Below are 23,969 nucleotides of genomic sequence, written 5' to 3'. Positions count from 1 at the left end.
TCAAGAGAGGGGTAATGTGGAAGAACAAACACAATAAAAATGAAAATAAGCAATAGGATGATAACATAGTGCTGGACAAAGCAGAGGATTGTGGGATGTTTCCAAGAATGAAACAAAATTTGACTCAAACTTTATTTAGACCTGGTGGGAGAGTGTCTATGATTAGAGATGTGCACAAAATTGAGTTCTGAAGGTTCTGCAGAACTGTTTTGGATCAGCCATGATTCAACTGAACTGAATTGAAGCCTGAATGCTTTGGTAGTTCTGGGTTTTGGGTGAAATAAAATCCTGATGGAAGAAAAAGGAAAGGTTGGGGGTTTTGTTGTGTGAAAACCAATGAGGTTTTTGTTGTGCAAATGTCTTGCCTCATGCACAGAATTTTACAAAGAGTGCAGAAGTCATTGTCTTCTGCTGGTAATTCTCCCCCAATTTCCCCATGTGCACTTTCTCTTACCACAAAGCAATTTTAAATTTTCACTATGTCTGTCTGAAAGTATAGAAACACAGAAGGTCATATTACAATTCTTGATTCAAAAATTGTCAGACAATCCAAAGAGACCTATGAGGTACAATCTAGAAAGATAAAACAACCAACAATGGTTTAGCTTCTTAATGTGAGTGATGCATCACCTGAAATTGTATCTCAGCTGAATAGCTCTGGGGTCACTTTTCTTCCTGTCACGGGAAAGGGAGCTTGAAACTGTCCTTTCCTGTGGCAATCTCAATAGAAACCTCTCCTCTCCAAAGCTGCCATTAGTGTGAATGGAAGCAATAACAACAGTTCGGATGTGCTGTAAAACTGAAATTCTTGGTATGCTTATTAGGAAATACAGTGCATTGGACACAATGGAGTTGCTGTTCTACACAACTATTTGTGGTGTAAGATCCTTGTCCATTCTTGCATCTGACCACCACAGCCCATAAAAGATGAACAGGCAGAGTGACAGTGGCTAGAAATCAACCACTGTAGGTAGAAGGTCTAGTTCTTGGTTTGTGATTGTGATGGTGCAATCAAAGCTTCACTCACTGATGTACAATCGCACCATCACATTGGCCATCTTGATTTTTTTTGGTGTACCTTGTGGACACCCCTGAAGCAAAGGGAATGCAGAAGCAAATATTTGTAGCTCAGGGTTGAACTGTGGAGTCCTTGGTGCTCTCTGAGCCTTGTTGTTTTATTGCAGACGTTTCATTGCCAGACTAGGCAACATCTTCAGTGCAAAGAGGGAGTGGGCCTTGCTCTCAGTTTATATACCATGGCTTGCCCTGCTTGTGTTGGGAGGGGTGTTGTTCTCTCCTTGGGAGTTCTTTGATTGGGCTGTTGTTTGCTGCTTGGTTGATTGCCTGAGAATAGTTCCTTGATTAGGGTGTATTGTGCTGTTTGATGGTTCATCTGGTGTTAATCCTAGTGTTGATTTTTGCATATCTGGGTGTTGATTGCTGGCGAGGAGGTGTTCTGATCTTTTGGCTTTTCTATTGTCTCTTTTGAATGGTATGTAAATGTTGTTTACCTCTATGTGTCTGTTGATGGCTGCTTGGTCTGAGTGCTAGGCTTCCAGGAATTCTCTGGCATTTTTGGATTTGGCTTGGTTTAGGATGCTCACAGTTTCCCAGTTGAAACTATGGTTGAATCTGTCCATGTGTTGTGAGATTAAGGAGTTCTCATTGTGTCTTCTGACTGCTAGTTGGTGTCTGTGGATGCGCTCTGCTAGTCTTCTGCCTGTCTGTCCTACATAGTGGCTGTTACAGTCTTTGCATTGTATGTTGTAAATAACTCCTGTTTTTTCTTCTTGGGCTATTGGGTCTTTTGGCTTGCTTAATATGTTTTGAAGAGTTTTAGTTGGTTTATGTGCTACGGTGATGCCATGTGGTTGTAACAGTCTGTTGGTGGTTTCTGAGATGTTTCTGATGTATGGCAGTGTTATCCTTTTCATAATTTCCATTGGTTGGGTTATAGTGGGTTGGGTGGTGAGGCACTTTTTGATAAAGTTGAGCGGGTATCCATTCTGTTGGAAGATTCTGTGCAGATGTTCTTTTTCTTTTTTCTGGTGTTCTGGGTTGCTGCAGTGTGTAAGTGCTCGTCTGAATAATGTTCTTACACAGCTTCTCTTGTGGGAGGTTGGATGTCAACCTAGCAAGGTAGTCCAGACAGGAAGCACAACCAGATGCACAATCCTGCTGCGGGCTCAGCTGCCTCTTGTCCGACCATTCCCTTGATTTTAGCTCTTCCCCTGTCTCCCAAGGACATTCCCACATACCATTACGCTGTTTGACCCACTTAACTAGGGCATGGATTGAGACTGTCTACGTACAAAGTGTTTGCTCTACTTCTGTGCTGTTTGTCCCACTGGTGCCGTGGACTTCCCCAAGCCAAGTGTAGGGCATTAGAGTTAAAAAAAAAACACCAGATCAAAGCAAAGAAGGCATAAACTGCTTCTTTGAAAGACCAGCATGTCTCAGTGTGAACAGAACCCAAAAGAAACATTTACATAAGCTGCATGAGTACTTACTTCTCATAATCACTCAGTGGAACTTTTTTTTTATAGCATTGGTTTCTTTTCATCTATGCCAAATTTTTCTGTCCTGACTTATAAGCTGTTAACATAAATGGTTGAAGTTCTGGAAGAAGTCTCATGCATGCACTGTTCTCATATATTCACTAGGAGGGATGATGGAAGTATTTTGTGACCAAAAATAGAAGGCTGTTGTCTCAGCAGTGGATGGCTGAAGCCCCAGAAGGATGGAAGCCTTTGTTGAAATAATTTCCAAGCCCCTTTCCTATGTCCCTGCAAACCCATGCAAGACAATGGAGCCAGGAAGGACATGTGCTCTGCAGAGCACAGCCCATGAAAGGTTATTAATAAAACAAGCCTTGCTGTTGTCAAAAGACTGAGAAGAAAGAAAATGGCCCCCTCCCAAGAATGCCAGGTGAAAGCAGTTCATATCTGGCCTTTTCCCATCAGTTCACCTTTTCCTAAGGTACAGGAAATGCAGACCTTACCCTCTTATTTGAACAATAATATAGTGAAACCAAGCTAATAGAATAGTGTGACCTTCTCCAGTCTTGTAAAGTTTGCTTGGAAATTCAATTCAATTACTTGAAATTCCTTCAATTTCAAAGATTTTTTTTTTTAGCTCATTCATTCTCCCATTGCCATTTCTGTCTAATCATCCATCTAAAGAAGATATATTTTCTTTTCGGAGAACTTCTTACATACACACCCAAAGTGATTCACGTCAAAGGCAGAGAACTTGGTGTATTCTAGTTGTACTCCAGATTCTTTGGACTTCAACTCCCATCAGTCCCTGCCAGCATGGCCTAAGACAAAGGATTGTGGGAGTTGTAGTACAAATCACCTGACAGATACCATGTTGCCACTCTCCTGGGGTCTTCAAATTCAGAAAAGGCATGGGGGTTCAGCATCCTTGGGGCTGTATCACTTTTTATATTACCATATCACCTCCACTTTCTTTCCAAATCATAACAATTAGCAGATTTGAGAAAGTGAATTATTTTCATTGGGAAAACAACATAAGGAGCTGGTTAAACACTCTTCTTCAGTATTGCTTCTCCAAATCACTTTAACTCCCAGGGGCATATAATAAAAAGCAAATGGAAGCCATATTGCAAGGAAAGGTGAGATCTAAATCTAACCAATAAAATGAATGTATAAAATGCAATCACTGTCTTGCCATGTCTTGACCAGTAGGACAGATTCAAAATCCATTCCCTTGTTTCCGCAGTCCAGATTCCTCTTCTAAATCTGAGCCTTTTTGTCCCCTATATTTGATCCACAAAGAAACAAACAGACCAGAGTTAATAAAGACATTGTTTTATTATATTTATTACTGTGGAAATCCAAGATGTAAAACAGCAAAGTGAGGAACTTCCTAATGGGAGTTGCCCAAACCAATTATGTAACCCTGGTATATTATTATAGAACTGGTTCTCACATGCATGTTTTAAAGATAATATCCAAAATAAATGCTACGGTACAGCTTCAAGCTAAAATTAGCTGTTTGGAACAGCACATCAGTCAGTGATTTTCCCTGTTAACATATAAAAAGAATACAGCTACATGAATGTAAGGCAGCTTTAGTAGCCTAAAAACCTTCTCATTTTCAGGAGATGAATTGGATCCTTGGCAAATCAGGTCAGTCAGGACAAATGCCAGCATAAACCAGATGCTTGGATAGACTGCTATTCATACTTTAATGTATTGTTAGGCTATAAGTTTGTATTTGCCCACTATATTTGTGTCTGTACATTAGACCTGCTCCAAATTTTTTCACTCAAGAGATTTAAAATTGGGATTTTTCATTGAAAGCATACTTAAAACAAAACTTCAATCAATTCTGGTTCTTCTGTAAGGGCTATGTATAGGTTTGCATTTCTGATTATTACTTTTAACTTTAAATTTAAATACAAAGTTTAAATACAATTGAATAATTTTTTTATAAGGCAAAAGTCTAATGATTCAAATAATCTTCCAAGACTGCTAGAATGCTCTTGTTGTGGTAGAAATGGGTTGCTGATATGAGACTGGGACTTCTTTTACGAACCCTTTGGCCATGAGGAGGAGCAGAAGTGTCCATGGGGGGATAGGGTAGGTGGGCAAAAAAATCAAGCTGGCGCAGCTACCACGCAGAAAACTGTCCCTTTTTTATATGCATTATTTGATATACATACCCCACAGACTTTCCAGAGGAGCTATTATTATTAGTAATAATAATCATAATAATTAATACAGGCTATTAAAGCTGCTTCTGAATTCACACAGCATAATCCTCAAAAATGAAGAATAGTATCTTGTAACATGAAATGTGCTGGTGTTATGGACTTTTGAGGGGATTAAGGAGAACCAAGGGCACATTATTGCTCAACAGCAAATGCATTTCAGCAGGCTTATGTGCCCATTGTATTATCACTGTCAGTCCCCAAGTTTTTTTTCCCTAAAAACACACACAAATATACAATAGCTGTATTCTATCAAGTACTCTGCCTGTTTATGTGACGTTAGGTACCTGGCAGCTTTGCCTTTTCTTTTTTCAATTATTCTCAGTTCTTAAAATACTTAGGTATCTCTCTATGTATTGGAAACACTATAATTAGAGGTGTTTGGGTTGAATTGCAGAATCTTTAAGACAAATGTTCCCATTTCCTCAAGGACAAAGAAGTCCATTTTTAAAAAATCCATACTTGGTTTCATCCATTTACTGAAGAGCCAGTATTTGTTATAAATGAAGAAGGAGAGGCAAAAAGATGCATCCAGATTTTGTCATGCACTTCAAGGCCATCTAGATCTGGATATATGTCTTTTGCTCTTTATTTCTTCTATTGTTCTGGCACATTATAAGCAATTCACAGTCATTGGTTTATAATAAATTCTCACTAGAAAATCTCTTCAAAGTACTCAAGATTCAGAGCCTTATCCTGAAGAGAAAACATGGAAGAAAATGACAAAAGATTCTTTTACGGATATCACTTCACAATCCATGGGGACAAGTTGGATGAAAACAATGCATCTGAAGACACAAGAATAAATATTAACAAACAGTAGGTCTTCTGAATGTGAGATAGCTGCAAAGATATTTTGGTGCCAACAGCATCACAAGAGGCAGTAAGAGAAGCCAAGCATCAACAACTCTTACCTAACAATACCACCAACATTTACTATTATTCAAACAGTCCACATAATGTTCACATATTGGACAATAGAAGAGTGTCAAGATTACAGACTTCATCAACAGGACAAATCCCTACATGGCAATTCAATTATCAAACATTTATCCAGGGTGGAACTGGATAAAAAGGGGCAATTTTAAAGGAAAAAAAGCAAAATGTAAACCTAAGAAGATGCCAAATTAAGCATTCAGTGACTGACTAAATTTGCCAATCTAGACCCCACAAATATTTGCAGCCTATGTATGGAGAGGTGTATTGCTTTATTGTGCAAGGAAAACAGGAGACCCTAGGAAACAAAGCTGGTGAACTGTATATTTCTGCAACTTTCTTCAGATTGCTAAGGCTGGCTAGGAAGAGATTGCTTATAGCAATCATATACAAGGTACTTTAAGGATTCCCAAATTCAGTGGCACCCACGTCTCTCTCTCTCTCTCTTCTTAAGAAGCTGTTCTTTCCCAGATACCTTCTAGAGAAGTTAAGAATCTGGTCATGACTATAGTTTTACAGAAAAAAAATTACAAGCTAAAAAAAGAAATAATATTTGGGGAAGAAAATTTGGGACAGAAGGGAATAGAAATTGGCAGTGTAATACTTAGGAATATGAGAGTCCCTGTGGTCATTTTGCCCAAGTCCCCACTAACCTGACATGCTGAGATTTGAATAAAACAATCAGGATCTCCCTTATGATTGGGAATGATTCCTTTTCCAGATACAAAATGCACCATTTATATCTATGACATATCTGAAGGACTCCATTGCGTGTCTGCTGTTAAACTGGATCAGGATCAGCAGGAAAAAAAAGCAGGGGGATTAGGAATCCTACCCCCATCTTGTTTCTCAGTTTAGGGGCCAATCCCACCAATTTCAATAACATTTATTGTTGTTGCATAACCTTCAAATTACAATAAAACAAGCCAGATTTTAGCTCCTTAATATAAAATTTCCCTCTGCTGCTTTCAAGAAGAACCCTTCTAGATAACTGCATCTTTACAAATGAATCCTAAAAGTCTGGTTCATCTGAAGAATAACATTGATTGACACAGAGGTTGCTAAAATGGCTCGATTTTTAAAAATCTCTTTAATTATTAAGAGCATAAAAGCAGTCAAATTTAATAGAATAAATGAACAAAAGTGACAGGATTATAGCTATAAGGGAACTTCAGCTCTGTTAGTAACATGAGAGGATTATCTAACTTAGTATTCTTTTTCCATCCTGGCCTCCTACGAAGACATGGGCGTAATAGCATCCTCTGGCCTGTCTTTTCCAAAAACTGGGGAATTGCCTTCACTGCTGGAGGTAATATGCAGCAGTTATGAGTAGCAGCCAATGATCATGTTCTTTTCCACAATATATTACCATAATTTCCATATTATACAGCATAATTTCATCATCATATAGAACTGTTGTGTTAATGAATGATAGCAGCTCAGGATCAGAGGAAGCTATTTTACACTCCTTTCGAGTGTATGTTTATTGAGACCAACATTGTCTGCTCTAACTCAAATTGGATCATCAAGGTATCAGCCCCGGAATTTTCCCTATTCTGCTATCTAGTATTTCAGCTGATATGGCAGTGACTGAACCCTAGGATTTCTGCATCTAAAGTAATCAATCACTGAATCTTCTCAGATTTTCAGAGGACCAGATAAAGCTACAATGTAATGGCTGGACCTCCATTTCCTATTGGTGGTTTGAAACCCATTTAAGGGAATAGGATCTTACTAAGCTTGACTCTGATCCTTTTGAGAATAAATAACTGTGCTTTGTATTATTATAATAAACTGTTTCCTAACATGATGCCCTCCAAATATACAATTCCAAGCCAGCATGAGAATCTTGTGCACATCTATTCCAAAATTAGTCCCAACAAGCTCAAGAGGATGGAATCTAAGTGGGGAGACACTCATCTTTTTTTCCAGGCATTTACATAGCCATTTCCTTTAGCATCTATTTTTTTTAATTCTCTCCATATACTTAAGTATAGATAGATACACTGTAGATTGCCAGGAGCCACAACGACTAAAGTCAAAAGTTATACCACACAAATCTTCCCAAAAGGCAGTCAATACCTGTGCAAAATACAATGGTATAAGCTCAGTTCTTTGATTAAAAATGAACAGAGCTATTTTGGTTTGGGTTTATAGCATTTGTTCAAGGAAAGGTTGAAGAACTGGAATGCCTTTCAAGAAATTTCCTGCCATTGTTATTGTGTGTGCTGCACTGCCAGGAAAGCTTGTCTTGCTGCAAGGCAAACAGTAAAGCCAGGCGTGATAAGATGTACATTCCAGAAGCTCTAATGATGATGGTTGGAAGCCCATACACATGATCACAAATGATGGCATTTAAGCATATTTTTTTTCCATAACAGGGAGGAAGATAAAGGAAAACATGTTTTCACATTCATGTTATGGTACAGTTCAGTCCAAAGAAACAATTTTTAGCATTTGATTTCAATAGAAATGGGTAACATACAGGCTTACCTTCCTACGGAAATCAATGGAATATGGAATTAGTTAACGTTGGCAGAATGGATGATTACTATTTGCATTGCATTTCTTTCTAAAAAAGCTCTGATTAGAAGCACAGTCTTTCATAATAACTATTAGGCAGTGGAACCAACCACCAAAGTCATGAAAATCCCTGAGATTTATATTGCCTTAATGTCACTGCCTTTTCAGGGATTCAACTCATTTAAATGTAATGGCCTAGATTATGCATCATATGAAGCTATAATGTTGCTTGTATTTGCTCCAACATACTGTTGACCATGAGTTGTACAATAAACTATGGTTAAAAAATGAACTTCATTAGCTTTAATCAATTTGCAGAGAAACCTCCAGAATTTTGTTCCATGTTTTACTAAATATATTCCAAGTGGACTTGTATTATCATACCATTATATTTGTATTTTTTTAGAGATAATTTTCTGGGCAGGTGATACTGGATATTCAAGTTGTTTTGGTTAATGAACTTCTGAGCAAAGATACATAATTGGGGAGGAGGGAATCGACTTGGAGGATTAATGAAATTATATTTCATATTGTAAGAAACATAGGGTTTCTAGCAAATTGGAAATAATTTTGGCTGGGATTATCTTCTCTTACTCTCTACAGTTCAGTAACAGTTATAATACAATAATATTTGACATTACAATGCTATGCCTACCTCCCTGACATGATGCTACGCATTTCTGTACTTTTACAAGCCATGGAACTGTAGTATGGATGATATCACAATGATGTCATAATACAAAGGAAAGGATAACATTCCAAACACAGAAATTAAACTTTTGGCAGCAGTCATGAGTTTCTCTCAGCTTGTAGTTTCACCCTGAAAATTTTATTGGACAGACTTTTGACTGGAAATTATGGATTTTACACCTGAAATCTTTCTACTTTGCTTGAGCAGACTCTGCTACAGAGTCTCAGTTTGCAACTTCTGATCTTGGAAAAAACAACCACCACAGTATCCGCTGAACAGTGTTATTAGAATTACCATGATTAAAAATTCTGCTTTTCTCAAGTGGTGAGGTAATGTCTGGACAATGATATGGACACGATGATCAAAATCTCCCCTGTATTTTTCTTTTTTAGCTTAACCTCCAGAGCTCTGTTACACAACTATAGCTATTGAACCCTTTGTGGGGTACAGCTACTTGTTTGTAGAAGCTAGGCATGATTGGGAATTGGGTTTTTTTGATAATAGTCAGTGTCTATAAGACTGCAAACATTTTCAGAATTGAGTTAAAACCTGTTTATAAGAGTATACTCTACTGAGTGCAGCTGAGTCCCTTTCCACATCTTATCTTGATAAACATGCATCCCCTGGCCATTCTGGGAACTGAAACTGGCAATGTGGATGCTAACATCAACTCTCTACTTGATGGACTCCCTAGTTAATCCAATTTAAAGATTAAAAAAAACACACACACAAGAAGGAAGAACATAGAATGGGTTGAAGTTATCCATCTGCAGTTAAAATCCAGACAGTAAATGGAGCATTCTCCGAAGTCACACATGATCATAACTTTTCTCCATTCTGCTGAACTGTATTATATTTCTCTTTCAGTTATAGCAGCTATTTCTACATTAGCATCTGTATACATAAATGGAATGTATATAGGCTGCAAATATGCGCATGAAGAGACTGTAAAAGGTTCTACCAATTATTAATTTCTCCAATTCACTCTAGATTTCCATCCCCTCTATTTTCTCTAGTATTATATGAAGTGTGTGTGTGTATTCATTCTCTGAGAAAGAAAACATGAGTGAATACAAGGCACAAAAGAAAAATCAGCATGTGAATGGATACACAGAAGTCCCAAATTCTTAGAGAAAACCTGGCTTTGAACTCTGTGGGTAGTTGGAGACTTTAAGTTCCTTTCATCTGAGACTAAGCACCTTCTGTGGGGCAAGGCTGCCAGTGGTTGCCAATGGCCTACAGAAAAACTCAACTGGAAGGGTTTGGGCACCATGTCCTGTATCTTATGTATAGATGAGTCTCAACTTCGAAGGGTTTATACAGTTAAGGAAACACCTTTTCTTACAGTTAATAAAACACTCCTTTTAAACTTTCCACTTGAACCCAACCCAACATTCTCTCCTTCCCCCCTCAGCTTGGGAATGTTCTGCTACTTTATCTCATGAAAAAAAAAGTCTATTTAAGATCTAGTCACATATCCCTAGATTTAAAAAATACTCCCAAACCATCCCTCTCTTTCTACTTAAAGCTACTGACAGTTCCAAAATGTCCTTCACAATTTTATGTACTCATATTTTATTTGGCAACTGACTGGGGGCTTGTACATGAACATGAATGTTCCATATGCCATTTGCAGAAATTAGATGGATGAAGATGTGTTAACTAGTGGGAATAAAATATACTATCATAATTTCCTCTCTTCTCAACCCTGCATCACTGTATTAGAATCTCAAACTCCTATAGAGTTCCTTGAACAAGTACACAAATGCTCACAAATGGATGTGTTACTTTCCCACCCTCATTCCTGATTTTTTTTCAGTCCAACACAGAAGAAGCAGCAGGGCGAACACAGCAATTCGGGCGTCGAAAATTCTGCAGCATGGAATGAAAAACATTGTGATGCCTCCCTTTCAGTTTTTTATTTGAAGATGTATCTGAAGAAATTGATTTACGGGCCTGGGAGCTTTGAGACTTAATCAGTTTTTCATGCTCTCTGATCTGCCTCTGCAAGTGGTTCTGGATAGCAATTCCCAATGATTCTGGATCTAGAGATGCTCCATAAACCTCCCAGGTCATGCCCTGTTCATCCCATACAACATCCCTGACATGCTTGGATTGCTTTAGATGCACTTTAGCCTCAGCAGTGACAGCCTTGGGTTCTTTCTTCTTTTCACCAAGGCTTGGTGTGGGACTTGAAGAAGCAGGAGCAGCTGGTACATCAAGCACTGGACCCTTCTGGATTTCTTCATTTTGGACTCCTACCGCTGGGGCCAAACTTCTACTCAACTCAGATGCTGGATGCTGATTGACTAAAGTTTCTGCCTTGGTATCCCCAGGAACCACGACCTGCTTGCTTTCTGCTACAACTGGAGCACTCATTGTTTGGCAGCTGACAGTAGACCCTGTCTTATTCATCTTCTGTTCTTCAGACTTGAGATGGACCTTTCCTTCTGTCTTTGGATTTATGTCAATGGGGAAACTAGGCAAATCTGTCTCAAACTTACCAACAGTCTTGGTTTGCAGTTGTTCCTTCTGATGGGTCTCCTCAGCATCCACAGTGGTGACTACAGCCTTGGTTTGTTCAAATGTTCTAGGACACAAAGGAGGATTATTTTTTTGGAGCGAAGAGGGCTCAGAGTGCTGACACTTGCTGTCCATTGCTGGGATTGAAAAACATGGAGGTAGTTTAATTTCAAGGTTTGCAGGGTGCTGGGTAGACACAGGCTGATTACTAGAACTGACACTAATTTGGTAAATGGGTCTTGTTTTCTGCAAAACTGAACTGTCTGACAGTTGCTGTGGAACATCACTATGATTTTTCACCATGTCTGTCATTTGCACATCTATCCTCTTGGCCAAAGTTTCTTGAGAATTATCAGATGCCAGTGGACACATCCCTTCTGCCTTATCCAACAAAGCTGGGCAGATTGGACCATATGTGTTTGTGAGGTTCCCCTGAAGTTTGACAGTGGGACTTCCCAGCAACCTATCTATTGTAGCTGGTACTTGAACATGTACCTTGTGCATGATGCCTATAGATGGAGGTGTTTGGACAGGTGCTGTAAAGTCTTCAATCATTTCAGATTGCTCTTTCCCTCTAGCTCCCATATAAATAATGTGCAACTGATCTTGGTCCTGCTTTCCCTCAGAAGACATGTTCTCTCTTAAGAATGCAGCCAAGATACTTGGACTGGTAGAAGCTGACTTGCTTTCCACACTAGCTACAGCCTGAACCTCAGCGTCTTGATGAGTTCTGCTTATTGCCTTCACACCTACAGATCTGTCTTCAGGCTTTACTGTCATTGTACCTGTGTCTTTGAATTTGGAGAGCTCTAGTACCACCTTTGCTGTAGGCTCATAACTACATGAAGGCTCTGGAGTGCTCTCAAGGTTGCATTTGGGTAAAGTCTGTGGCTCAGGACAGAAATTTGCATTCTCTGTACCCTCCAATTCTGTTTCCACACAAATGGGGGCTTTCAGATTGAGGCCCAACTTATCTGTTGAAGCCAAGACTCGATTGTTTTTAGAGATAATAATTTCATCCATGTTTTCCTTCCCTGCAGGAGCTGCTTGTTGGGTATCAGAATAAATAGGAGGAGAAGGAAGAACAGAATAATCCTTGAATTTGCTCTCCACAACATCACAGTTTCCTCCAGAGAGTGTGGTTGCCTTACCAATTACATTATAAGATTGTCCACCACCACTTTGTGTATTTTTGTTAGCCTCCTGGATAGGAGACACTTTAACTGCACTATGCATTGAAGTGTGGTCTTCAAGTGTTGGGGCTTGGACTTTGGCTCTGGAGCCTTCCTGCTTAGCATAATTTACTGGTTCTGGAGCTGCTACACTGCCTTCTTTGGAAGAGCCGAAGGATCCAGGAGAAAACATGTTTGGAATCTTGGTGTCATATTCACAATGCCACTCACTCTTTGGAACATTGGCTTCTCTGCCAGAGGTCATTTCAAACAAGCGGTCTCCAGAAGGCTGGTCCTTGGCAGTAAAAGGATATCCATTACTATTGCTTTCTATGCTTGCTTGCTTGCACTGGTGTTTAGGAGATTCTTCAGCCGTGACCAATGAAAGCTTAGTAGATCTCAGTGGATCTTGTACGGTCCCCATGGAAATGTGACACGGTTCAAATTTCAGGCAACTTCATGCAGTGTCAGTTACGAATTCTTTCTAAAATATGCTCTGATTAAAAGAATACAGACAACTCTCTTTGCATCAATCTGTTAAAAGAAAAAGACATAGAAGCCCATTAATAATACGTTCAGATGAAAATAATCTAGTGTAAATTTTGAATGAAGACTATGGACTGCATCAGACTAGGGGCCCTCTGTCTCCTGATAATAACCCCAGAAAAAACAGGCCTTATTGAAGAGATGTTGGTAGTTGCTGCTATAAAACCTTCATTACCATTTTAGGTGCTTATGCCAAAAAACAAACAAACAAACAAAAAACCAACCCACAATGTCAGGGAGAATAGAAATACTGTGCTGGTAAAACCACCAAACAATGTTTTAGAGGAATCTCCCACAGAAAAGTACAATAAAAGTTATAAGATTCTGGGCAGATCACAAGATGATATTTATCTGCTAATATTACAGAAGCAAATCTGAAGCTGAGAGCTGTGAATGTATATCAAGCACAGCAGGCCAGAACTTGTAAACAGACAGTAATGACCAGAGACAAGAAATTAACCTTACAGACAGAAAATAAAGAATAATTTTGGCATAATGTTAATTCGACATTTAGCATCAGGACTCTTTCTTTCTGATTCATTTACTGGTTCTTGGCTTGGAATTTTCTGGGATTTCCAACTTTAAAATATAGGCTGAAGAAGAATAGTCTCAGCTTTCCCTGTCCAGCCTGACACACGCCCCTAGCTCCATAAACAAAGACCTTTGCTAAGTAGCAGAAAAGGAGGGTTGTTGGGTATGTCCCTGTGAATGATGCTGATTCCAACCCACATGAGTGAATGTGGATTCAGAATATTTGTAGTTTGCCTGTAGCTGAGATTCTGGAATGTGGTGAGAGCACAACAGAGTCCTACAAGCTTCAGAAATGGAAATTAGGCTGTGTTCATAGTTGTATCATAGTAACTTGAGCATATGAAACTGGCATTATTATTTCAGAACATACTGCTGACTCTGCTTGATGGGCAACTCCTGAGGAAGTCACAATGGAAAACAATGGGCCCTTTGCTGATCACTATTACTAAACATGGACCAAATTAGAACCACCCATCTTGCATCCTCTGTTTGTGTGTGTGTCCGTGTGTGTGTGTGTGTGCACACATGCACCTTCAAGTCATTGTTGACTCCTGGCAACTGCCTGGACAAGTCCCTGCAGTTTTCTTGGCAAGATTTTGGAAGTGGTTTGCCATTGCCTCCTTCTTCCTAAGGCTGAGAGAGAGAGACTGGCCCAAGGTCACCCAGATGGCTTTGTGCCTAAGGTGGGACTAGAATTCAGTTTCCTGGTTTCTAGCTCAGTGCTCTACCCTATACACCAAACTGGCTTTCATCTTGCTTCCTACCTGGTGACCTGTTGTGTATTTAAAACTTTTTAATAAGTTGATAAATGGAAGCATTCTGAACAATGCTAAATGGCTAATTCATTAGGTTAAGTAACATTTTCTACAACATAGGCTTTTAAAGTCAAAAGATTTCAGCTACAGAAGGAACAAACTAATTCAAGAGCATTTTGAAGAACTGACATCCAAATTGGGATACTTTCTTATCCCCTTCCCCTTCCATTTTCCTTTTATGTTGTATCCATTCAATTGTGCAACAGGATGCTCCGTTCATAGTGTGAAGTATTTTATAAATGATAATGATTATTAATAATTGGCAAAACTGCAAAATCCATCTATATAAAAAAAAGGTATCAGAAGCAAAACACAAAATAAAATTAAGCAAAAATCCAGAATTGCAAGATGAAGCAAAAGTTATAGCCTAGGATTTATAATATTGTTTTGTGGGGATGAGATGGGAGGGATCGCCTCTAGAAGCTGAATTAAAACATGCACTTTGTGACTAACAGGCATGTCTGCAGGCTACAGTAAAAAAAGCCAAGATGGCAGCCATGATGGTGTGATTGAAGCTCTGCCTGTTTTTATGTGCATTTGTTTTTATATGGCTTTCAATCACACCGTTGTGGCTGCCATCTTGACTTTTTTGACCCTGTGGACATGCCTGATAACTAAGATTTTCTAGCTTTATAAAAAGCAAACAATTCTCATAGAATTTCTATATCCTGCCCACCTTATTCAAAACAGCAATTAGGCAATTGGAGCAAAGAAAAAAGAAAAAAAGAAAAAAATGTTTTCATAGGCATTCTTAAAATTTCCTTTATTGAAACATTACCTGCAATCTTGGGCAATTTTTATGTTTCTTCCAATGACTACACATCAAACCCCTTAGGGCTGAAGAAAGGAATTACTGTAATTATTTACTTCCTAAGACTCAGCTGGTCTTAAATCTATAAAACAGCTGGAGCTTGAAGACCACACACAGTGTTATTAAAACTGGTATATAGAACTATTTCACTTCGAAACAAAAAATTAAATTCCCTCAAATCTTCATTAATCTATTTGATAACTGTCAATGAAATAAAGCAGGATATTCTATGGGGTTGCCAGCCAGATCCAAAGCAGGCCAGACAACAGTGTCCTACCATCTGCAATCCTTAACTCTCTTATTACATATATGCAGCTATCAGCTTAATAACAGTCATCAGTGAAAGCTGTGCACCAGCATTCTAGAACCAGGAGATATCAGAGGAATGTTTAAAACTCCAGTTTGGCTAAAACAAAAAGAGATTCCTTTTTAGCAACTAAACTTAAAAGCATAATACAAATATAATAAAGACATATGCATTGGGTGCTAGCATGTCAAGAAAAAGGTTCTTGTCTTAGTTATGGAAATGTTTGCATTATATATTTAAATATTAGAGCCCACCCCCCTCCATCTTAAGCAGTAGTGTATTTCTAGAAGAAATACATCAAGTGAAAATGATGATCACTTGCTTTGTAGCTCAATGGTGGGCCAACAATTAACACTCCAGAAGTTGGATGTCATCTATGTCCTCAACTACCTACCACAACAATACAGAGAGGAAGGAAGCACAATTGTATTCATTTATTTGTAAAAATCATATTTATGTATTGCATTTGTTCATGAAGTCCTTAAAAAATTACCAAGCAAGGGAATTCCACATTTGGAGTGTTGACACAGATAAGGCCTGTCCCATGTTGCCACTGGCATACTATAATTTCCTTTTTTGGTAAGAGATTCCACTTTCATTATTTTCTTCTTAAGGCAATTGAGATTTTACAGTAGAAGAAAGCAAAAAAGTTGAAACTATTAAAAAAAATGCATGCTTGAAAAGTTGCACTGCCTTTCCAGATGTGACAGCACACATGCTATTAATGCTGATATGTAAACATGCTTCCTCCGGGGGATGGGCTGGTATTACTACAATTGATGATATATTAAATCTTGTTTACTTTTGACACATCTGTCAGCTTGCTTTCTTACAGAAATATGAATTAATTGTAACCCTTAAGCACTCAGACACGTGTCATTTGTTGCATAATTTGATTTGCTGAATACAACACAGTGTTAATACCATTATCGTAGCTTTCCTTATTCCAAATATGTCCAACATATGAAAGAAGAGCCTAATTACAATGAAACACAGAAGAATATGCATCTCTTAATATTTTTCTTAAGAGTAATACAAGATATGCTAATTTGACCAGAATAGGGTTTTCCCCTTACATAAACCATTTGTCTGATCTAAATTATATTCCCATTCCAAATTGCTAGTAGTTTATGAATATTTATCTATGATGGAATGATGGCATGTTTCTGGAGGAAGCATCAAAACAACAGCACAGCTCCTAAAGTAGACTGCTGCTTGAGCCCAGTTTGTATACACATATTTGCTTTTAAGTGAAGGTAGGAAATCTCAACAATTCTTACATTGATTCCCAAACTACAAAACAGGATCAAAATCTCAGAAAACCATGAAATTTGACCACTGTTGATCAAAATCACAAGATGCTGGCATTTCTTCTTAGAATCTTGCATGATTTCAGGCAAAAATACCAAAATTTCACACTCTTTGGTGACCTAACAACATTTGAGACATTTTAATTAAAAAAAAACAAACACTTTTTTTTGTTTCATTTTGGGCTCCCATGAAAGACATGGGCCTACAGATGCAACATTACTATTTCCTGGTTCATGCAATAGTTCTCATAATATGATAGTATTGTGATCCAACTAAAGGAAAACGTTGGCAATCACTGCTAAAATGAATTTTCCACCTTTTGCTTTTTGGTCGTTAGATATACTGTAACACACACACACATACACAGACACTATACACACACACACACACACACACACCCCATACACACACACACCATCGACAGATAGCGTGGTGGCTGACATTGGGAAATCCTACCAGTGGCTGGACAGGGCTAGACTACAAGACTGATCATAGCAGCACAAGAACAGGCACTAAACACCAGATCCATAGAAGCAGAGGTCTATCACACTAGACAGGACCCAAGGTGCAGACTGTGCAGAAAGGCCTCAGAGACAGTCCAACACATAGTGGCAGGGTGTAAGATGCAGGCAGGAACAGCATACACTGAACAGCACAACCAAGTAGCTGGCATTGTGTACAGGAACATCTGCACAATGTATGGGCTTGTTGTTGTTTATTCGTTCAGTCGCTTCCGACTCTTCGTGACTTCATGGACCAGCCCACGCCAGAGCTTCCTGTCGGTCATTGCCACCCCCAGCTCCCCCGTGGTTGAGTCCGTCACCTCTAGAATATCATCCATCTATTTTGCCCTTGGTTGGCCCCTCTTCCTTTTGCCCTCCACTCTCCCTAGCATCAGCATCTTCTCCAGGGTGTCCTGTCTTCTCATTATGTGGCCAAAGTATTTCAGTTTTGCCTTTAATATCATTCCCTCAAGTGAGCCGTCTGGCTTTATTTCCTGGAGGATGGACTGGTTTGACCTTCTTGCAGTCCAAGGCACTCTCAGCATTTTCCTCCAACACCACAGTTCCAAAGCATCGATCTTCCTTCTCTCAGCCTTCCTTACGGTCCAGCTCTCACAGCCATATGTTACTGCGGGGAACACCATTGCTTTAACTATGCAGACCTTTATTGTCAGTGTGATGTCTCTGCTCTTAACTATTTTATCGAGATTTGTCATTGCTCTTCTCCCAAGGATTAAGTGTCTTCTGATTTCCTGACTGCAGTCAGCATCTGCAGTAATCTTCGCACCTAGAAACACAAAGTCTTTCACTGCTTCTACGTTTTCTCCCTCTATTTGCCAGTTATCAATCAAGTTGGTTGCCATAATCTTGTTTTTTTTTTGAGGTTTAACTGCAGCCCAGCTTTTGCACTTTCTTCTTTCACCTTCGTCATAATGCTCTTCAGTTTCTCCTCGCTTTCAGCCATCAAAGTGGTATCATCTCCATGTATGTATGTATGTATGTATGTATGTATGGGCTAGACCCTCCCAAGTCCAGATGGGAGATTCCATAGAATGTTGTGGAGAATGACAGGACTAAGATCCTGTGGGGCTTCCAAATCCAGACAGACAGGCAGGTACTGGCCAATCAACTGGACATCGTGGTAATAGACAAGGACCAGAAGATAGCAGTGGTGATAGATGTAGCAGTGCCAAGTGACAGCAAGATCAGGAAGAAGGAGTATGAGAAGGTGGAGAAGTACCAGGGCCTGAAGGAAGAACTAGGGAGAATGTGGAAAGTGAAGGCCAAAGTGGTCCCAGTGGTGGTAGGGGCACTTGGGGCCATGATTCCTAAGCTGGGAGAGTGGCTCCAACAGATCCCAGGAACAACATCAGAGCTCTCTGTCCAGAAGAGTGCAATGCTAGGAACAGCTAAGATACTGCGCAGAACCCTCAAACTTCCAGGCATCTGGTAGAGGACCTGAGGTTGAGGAAGACACATACCACCCATAGGGGTGAGAGGGGATTTTTTCCCTTAATCTCTGAGCTGATGAGGAAACTGCTCTTCCATTGATCCAATTATGAGGGTAAGTAAGGCCCAGTTTTTCTATTTTTGTTTCAAATTAGTTACATTCTCATAAGAAAAACTAGCACACTAATTTAATCATGAGCTGCGTGATTCTAAAAATGAGAATTGATATTAAATGAGAGAAATGCTGACAAAGAAGGCATACCCTTAATGATAGACAGGCAAGATCTATAAATAAGATTTCTTACCACTGCTCATAAAATAGACCTCAACTTGGTAAGATCATAGGGATATTCACTGTGAAACAGCAAATGTAACTCAGCTGGAATTTTTAAATCTTGTTTTGATCCAGTTCTGGCAACTGGCCAGAAAGTAATAATCAAGTTAAACAACATTACCAAAACCCATTAGCTCTTATTTTATCAAGCCTCAATAGACAATACATACATACTCAGGAGTTCAGGTTTCAAAAAATGATTGTTCATTTTATTTGTTCATCTTCAGACTGTGTTCAAAGTACAGGTCTTTCCTTTGTAAGACACACAATATTTCTTGCCAAAATCCAAACCTGTTATGCAACACCACCAACAGATTTTTCTTTCTGAGGTAAAAGGAAAGGGGATACAGCTTGCAAGTGCACACAGTAATTAAATCAAACAATACCCAAACAAAGCAACAACTATGAGAGTTATTTGGGCAAAGATTGTTCTTGTATCTATAGTTCTGGCCACCCCAGAACAGCCGCTATTTGTTGACCAAACCATGAGACTTCTTGTTTGCATAAAACTCAGCTATAGTTGCCCATCAGTTAAACTGCACAATGTTTTTTTACTATCTGAATTTAGAGGACTAATGAAAAGGCAGCCCTTGTTAGATACAAAATTGCACTGTTTGATGACAAAAAAGGGGAAAAAAACAACCAAAAATATATTTTCTGAACAATTATAGCAGGCAACCTCTAAAAGTCTCCCTCAATTTCAGCTTGATTCCTGGTACCTTGATTAACATTTTATATTGTTTTCTTAGGAACAGTATTTGAGGGAGGTTGTACTTCATGGAGCATTGAGATGGCTGTTATGAAACTGAAGGACACAGAAAGAATCCGTATCAGTATCACCCCTTGTAAACATTTAACAACTTGAAAAATTCTGTATTCTACCTTAAGTTTCAGATCCTGCTTATTTGCTCTAACTTAGCTGTGTATTAGACATTCATAGCTGTATCTTGTGGTCCTGAGTAAATATTTTTATAATCAATCTTATGCTTACAACTGACAAAAGTGATACATGATTAATTCACTTTCTGTCATTGATTTAAGAAGCTTGGATGTTTGTACAAATTTTGAATGTATGAGTCTGGTTCATACATTGCATTAATATAAAATGTTGTTGGTTTGTTTTGGGCTTACTATATTGCACATTGGGCAAAACAATTTATTAGAATAAACTGTCCAAGCTACAACATTAAAAGTAAGGTCAAGGTCAAGGTCAAGGTAAAGGTTTCCCTTGACGTAAAGTCCAGTCGTGTCCGACTCTAGGGGGCAGTGCTCATCTCCGTTTCTAAGTCTTAGAGCCGGCGTTGTCATAGACACTTCTGGGTCATGTGGCCAGCATGATGACTTGGAACGCCGTTACCTTCCTGCCGAAGCGGTACCTATTGATCTACTCACATTTGCATGTTTTCGAACTGCTAGGTGAGCAGGAGCTGGGACGAGCAACGGGAGCTCACCCCGCCGCGCGGTTTCGAACCGCCGACCTTCCGATCGGCAGCTCAGCGGTTTAACCTGCAGCGCCACCGCGTCCCGCGGGGTAAGGTCAAGAGCTATGTCAATATTGTGCATAAAGGAAAATGAAAGGCAAATAGCTCAACAAAAGTAGTCTACAACAACCTATTTTAGATCCAGACACTGCAGAGTGTGGTGACATCTCGAAGACTGAAACAGAACTGTGAATGAGGTGGGTACAGCATTCTGGTATTTGTTCTGTTTGCGCCTCAGAGCCACACAGAGAATTCATGGAGAGAAGGTTTGTGAAAAATGTTTAGAATTTGACCTTGTTTAATTGGGAACTAATCCGTTGGGACTGTGAAATGGGACAGCCCAATGAGTCCAACTATTACTTCAAGCTCCAAACAGCTCCATCTCAAGTGTCAAACACTGTTTCAGGCTTAAGATTTAAATGCCACAAATTGATTGCATGGCTGCTGCAGACAGAAGAAATAATGTTTAGTGTGCTGTCAATCGTATGAACTACTTGAAGAATGGTTAACCCCCTTGCCCTACCCATTTTTACCTTAGAACCTTATCTTGGTTTTCATCTGTAAACAGGGACTAAATGGTGGGGCAGAATCTGCCAAAGTTACTTTGAAGGTAACAATAACATATGCAAAATGCTCAAGTGTTTGTTGCTTTTATGACAATGGAAGGCCTTGAGGAAGTTAATAAAATTGCTGTTGAATGAAGAGATTGGTTCCCTTTTTGTCTGGGAACCTAAATGCAGGATTTAAAATCTGAACGATTCTGACCTTTGCAATCTATTGCATAAAGGGATGGGTGGTGGAGTTGGGTTCTCTATTTCATTCTGTCCAAATGACTGTGAATATTGGTATGGTGTAACAGAGGAAGCACGGGCAGAGAGAAACCCAGGTTCAAACCCATGGGTACTGTGTGGCATAAATACATAAAACTAAGGCAACGTTTCTTCATGCTTTGCAAAGAATGTTGTAAAAGCAAGCCTGAAAAACAACTGAATTATATCTTCAGAACCAGAGGATTAAAAAAAGCTATAAAATCCTAACTAATCCATTCCCCCCATCACAGCACAAACAAAAGAACGAAAACATAATGTGGAAAGTAGTGACTATGTTTCTAAAAGAATGCCCATCAGTGTCATGTACAAAGTATGCATTATGAATGAAAGTGCCACCATGCTGCTATGTGTATCCAAAGAAATATTTGCTTGTCTGCATTTCAGCTTCTGCCAGACACAGGCCCGCAACTAGGGTCTGTGTCACCTGGGGCAAACATGGATTCCATGCCCATTTTGGTGGCCCCCCAGAGCTCATGTTGGCTCCCCCCGCAGCACGGCACCTGGGGCACATGCCCCGCTTGCCTCTCCCCCACCCCCAGTTGCAGCCCTGGCCAGACAAAGCAGCCAGTGAGAAACAGAGCACCTACTAGACCAGTGTTTTTCAACCTTGGCAACTTTGAGGTGTGGACTTCAACTCCCAGAATTCCCTAGCTAGCATGTCAAATTATTCTCCTTGTTCATGGGTGTTAATTTTCTTAAATATCCATATTGAAGGAGGGCAAGTTTAACAGTTCCTCCGATTCCCACCCACCCACCCCCGCAAGTTGTGTAGGACTTCAACTCCCAAAATTTATAGACAGCATATCTGAAGGTTCTAGGCTTGGTTGGATATCATTAGATGGCAGAAGGCCAGCTTAAAATGTCCTTGCCTTCTCTCATCCTCCTGTACACTTTTGTATTTATCAACTAAGCTAATGTTTTCATAATTCTCTTCTACTCCATTGCACTTGATAACCCACTCACCAGGAAATGAGACTGAATGGAGATTAATAACTGAAAAATAGACATCAATGCAAGGATTAAAAATTTTTAAACCATCCCTACCACACTAGCCTAAGGTCGATTTTTAACTCAAAGCCATTTCAAAGGCCTAGCCTGTTGATAGTCTCTACCTAAGCCTTCCCATATCACATGTTGGTACAGCAGGCCCTAATGTCCTATTTAAGATAAGACCTGCATATCTTAAGGCCAGCAGTCTTGTGTGAGGCCCCTAAGATCTCTCCCTGTTGTCATTAAATGGTAATTTTCAGTAAGACAGAATATTTAAACACATTTTAGAGAATAAGCATCTTAATTATAGATGCAAATGAAATGAAATAAAATTTTGTTTTTGTCCTGGTCTCACACAATACAGCTGTTCAGATCTCAACCAAAAAAAGATGCTTCGGAGGGAATGTGGGTGCACTTACTGCACCTGTTGGTACCTCCTTAAGGAAGGTGTGCCTTTTCCTGGGCTTGCACAGCAAATGTGGGGTCCCAGGTAAATATATATTTGGGTTAAGGAAGCAATGAGTAGGTGCAACAACCTTATTTCATCCTGTTGGTGTCTCTGTAATTAAAATGCATATTAGGGATTGTGTGGCTATACTATAAGTAAGCCCATATAAAGGTATGCAGTTTTATAGTTAGGCTCTATAAGGAAGTATGTATAATTGATATAATTAGTCAGCATTTAATATAAGAGAGCAAACCCCAATTACTCAATAGCATCCTAAAGCCTCAGGTCCCGCTCCTAGGGCCACTCCAAATTATAATTGCTCCCAAATTATAATTTTTAAGGTGAGAGATGTGCATAGTAATTAAGTACATGAGAAATGATCACATTAATTAAAGTGAGCTGAACTGTAGATTAAATCCAGTTAGGGTTTTTTTGGCCTTGCCCATTTCTTACTTCTGGTCACCCACTTTCTGAAGTTTGGTTCTTAGTCTGCCATTGAAAGCATGAGTGAAGTCTCAGCCCAGCTCAAGAAGAAAGCTGCTCAAAATTCTGTCAGCTGAACCTCAGCAACTTTATTGTCCTTGCTAATAAAAATAAATGCAGGACGACAGCATGGAAAAGAGAGAGAAAGAAAAACAAGAGTAAATTTGTGCCATATAGTGTAGCTATTCAGATCCAGAGAGGAAAGGGCACTTTCTTAAAGGAGATGCACCTCTTCTTGGGCTTGCGTGTAGCTGCAAAGTCCCAGAAAATAAGCATTTGGACAACCAGTTTGGTCTAGTGGTTAAGGTGCTGGCCTAGAAACCAGAAGTCTGTGAGTACTAGTCCTACCTTAGGCATGAAAACTGGCTGGGTGAGCTTGGGTCAGTCACTCTCTCTCAGCCCAACTCACTCACAGGGTTGCTGTTGTGGGGAAAACAGGAGGAGGAAGGAGTATTAGGTATGTTCGCTGCCTTGAGCTATTTATAAAAATAATAAAGGAGGGATATAGATAGGTAGATAGATAAGAGTTAAGCAGGGTCTAAGGAGG

General features: G+C 39.4%; 1 protein-coding gene across 1 annotated transcript in view; it reads right to left on the bottom strand.

Annotated features, from left to right (window-relative positions):
* Positions 1-6,118: 6,118 nt before the first annotated feature.
* GPRIN3 (GPRIN family member 3) overlaps positions 6,119-23,969 on the bottom strand; it is a 34,015-nt gene continuing 16,164 nt past the window's right edge. The window contains exon 2 of the mRNA XM_063310400.1: positions 6,119-13,117. Within this exon, the coding sequence (XP_063166470.1) occupies positions 10,704-13,007 (2,304 nt within the window). The 5' untranslated portion in view covers positions 13,008-13,117 and the 3' untranslated portion in view covers positions 6,119-10,703. The remainder of the gene's footprint in view (positions 13,118-23,969) is intronic.

This window comes from Candoia aspera, chromosome 8, assembly GCF_035149785.1.
Source record: "Candoia aspera isolate rCanAsp1 chromosome 8, rCanAsp1.hap2, whole genome shotgun sequence".
NCBI classification, from domain to species: domain Eukaryota; kingdom Metazoa; phylum Chordata; class Lepidosauria; order Squamata; family Boidae; genus Candoia; species Candoia aspera.
The sequence above is the reverse complement of the archived record's forward strand: the minus strand, read 5'-3'. Positions and strand labels throughout refer to the sequence as shown.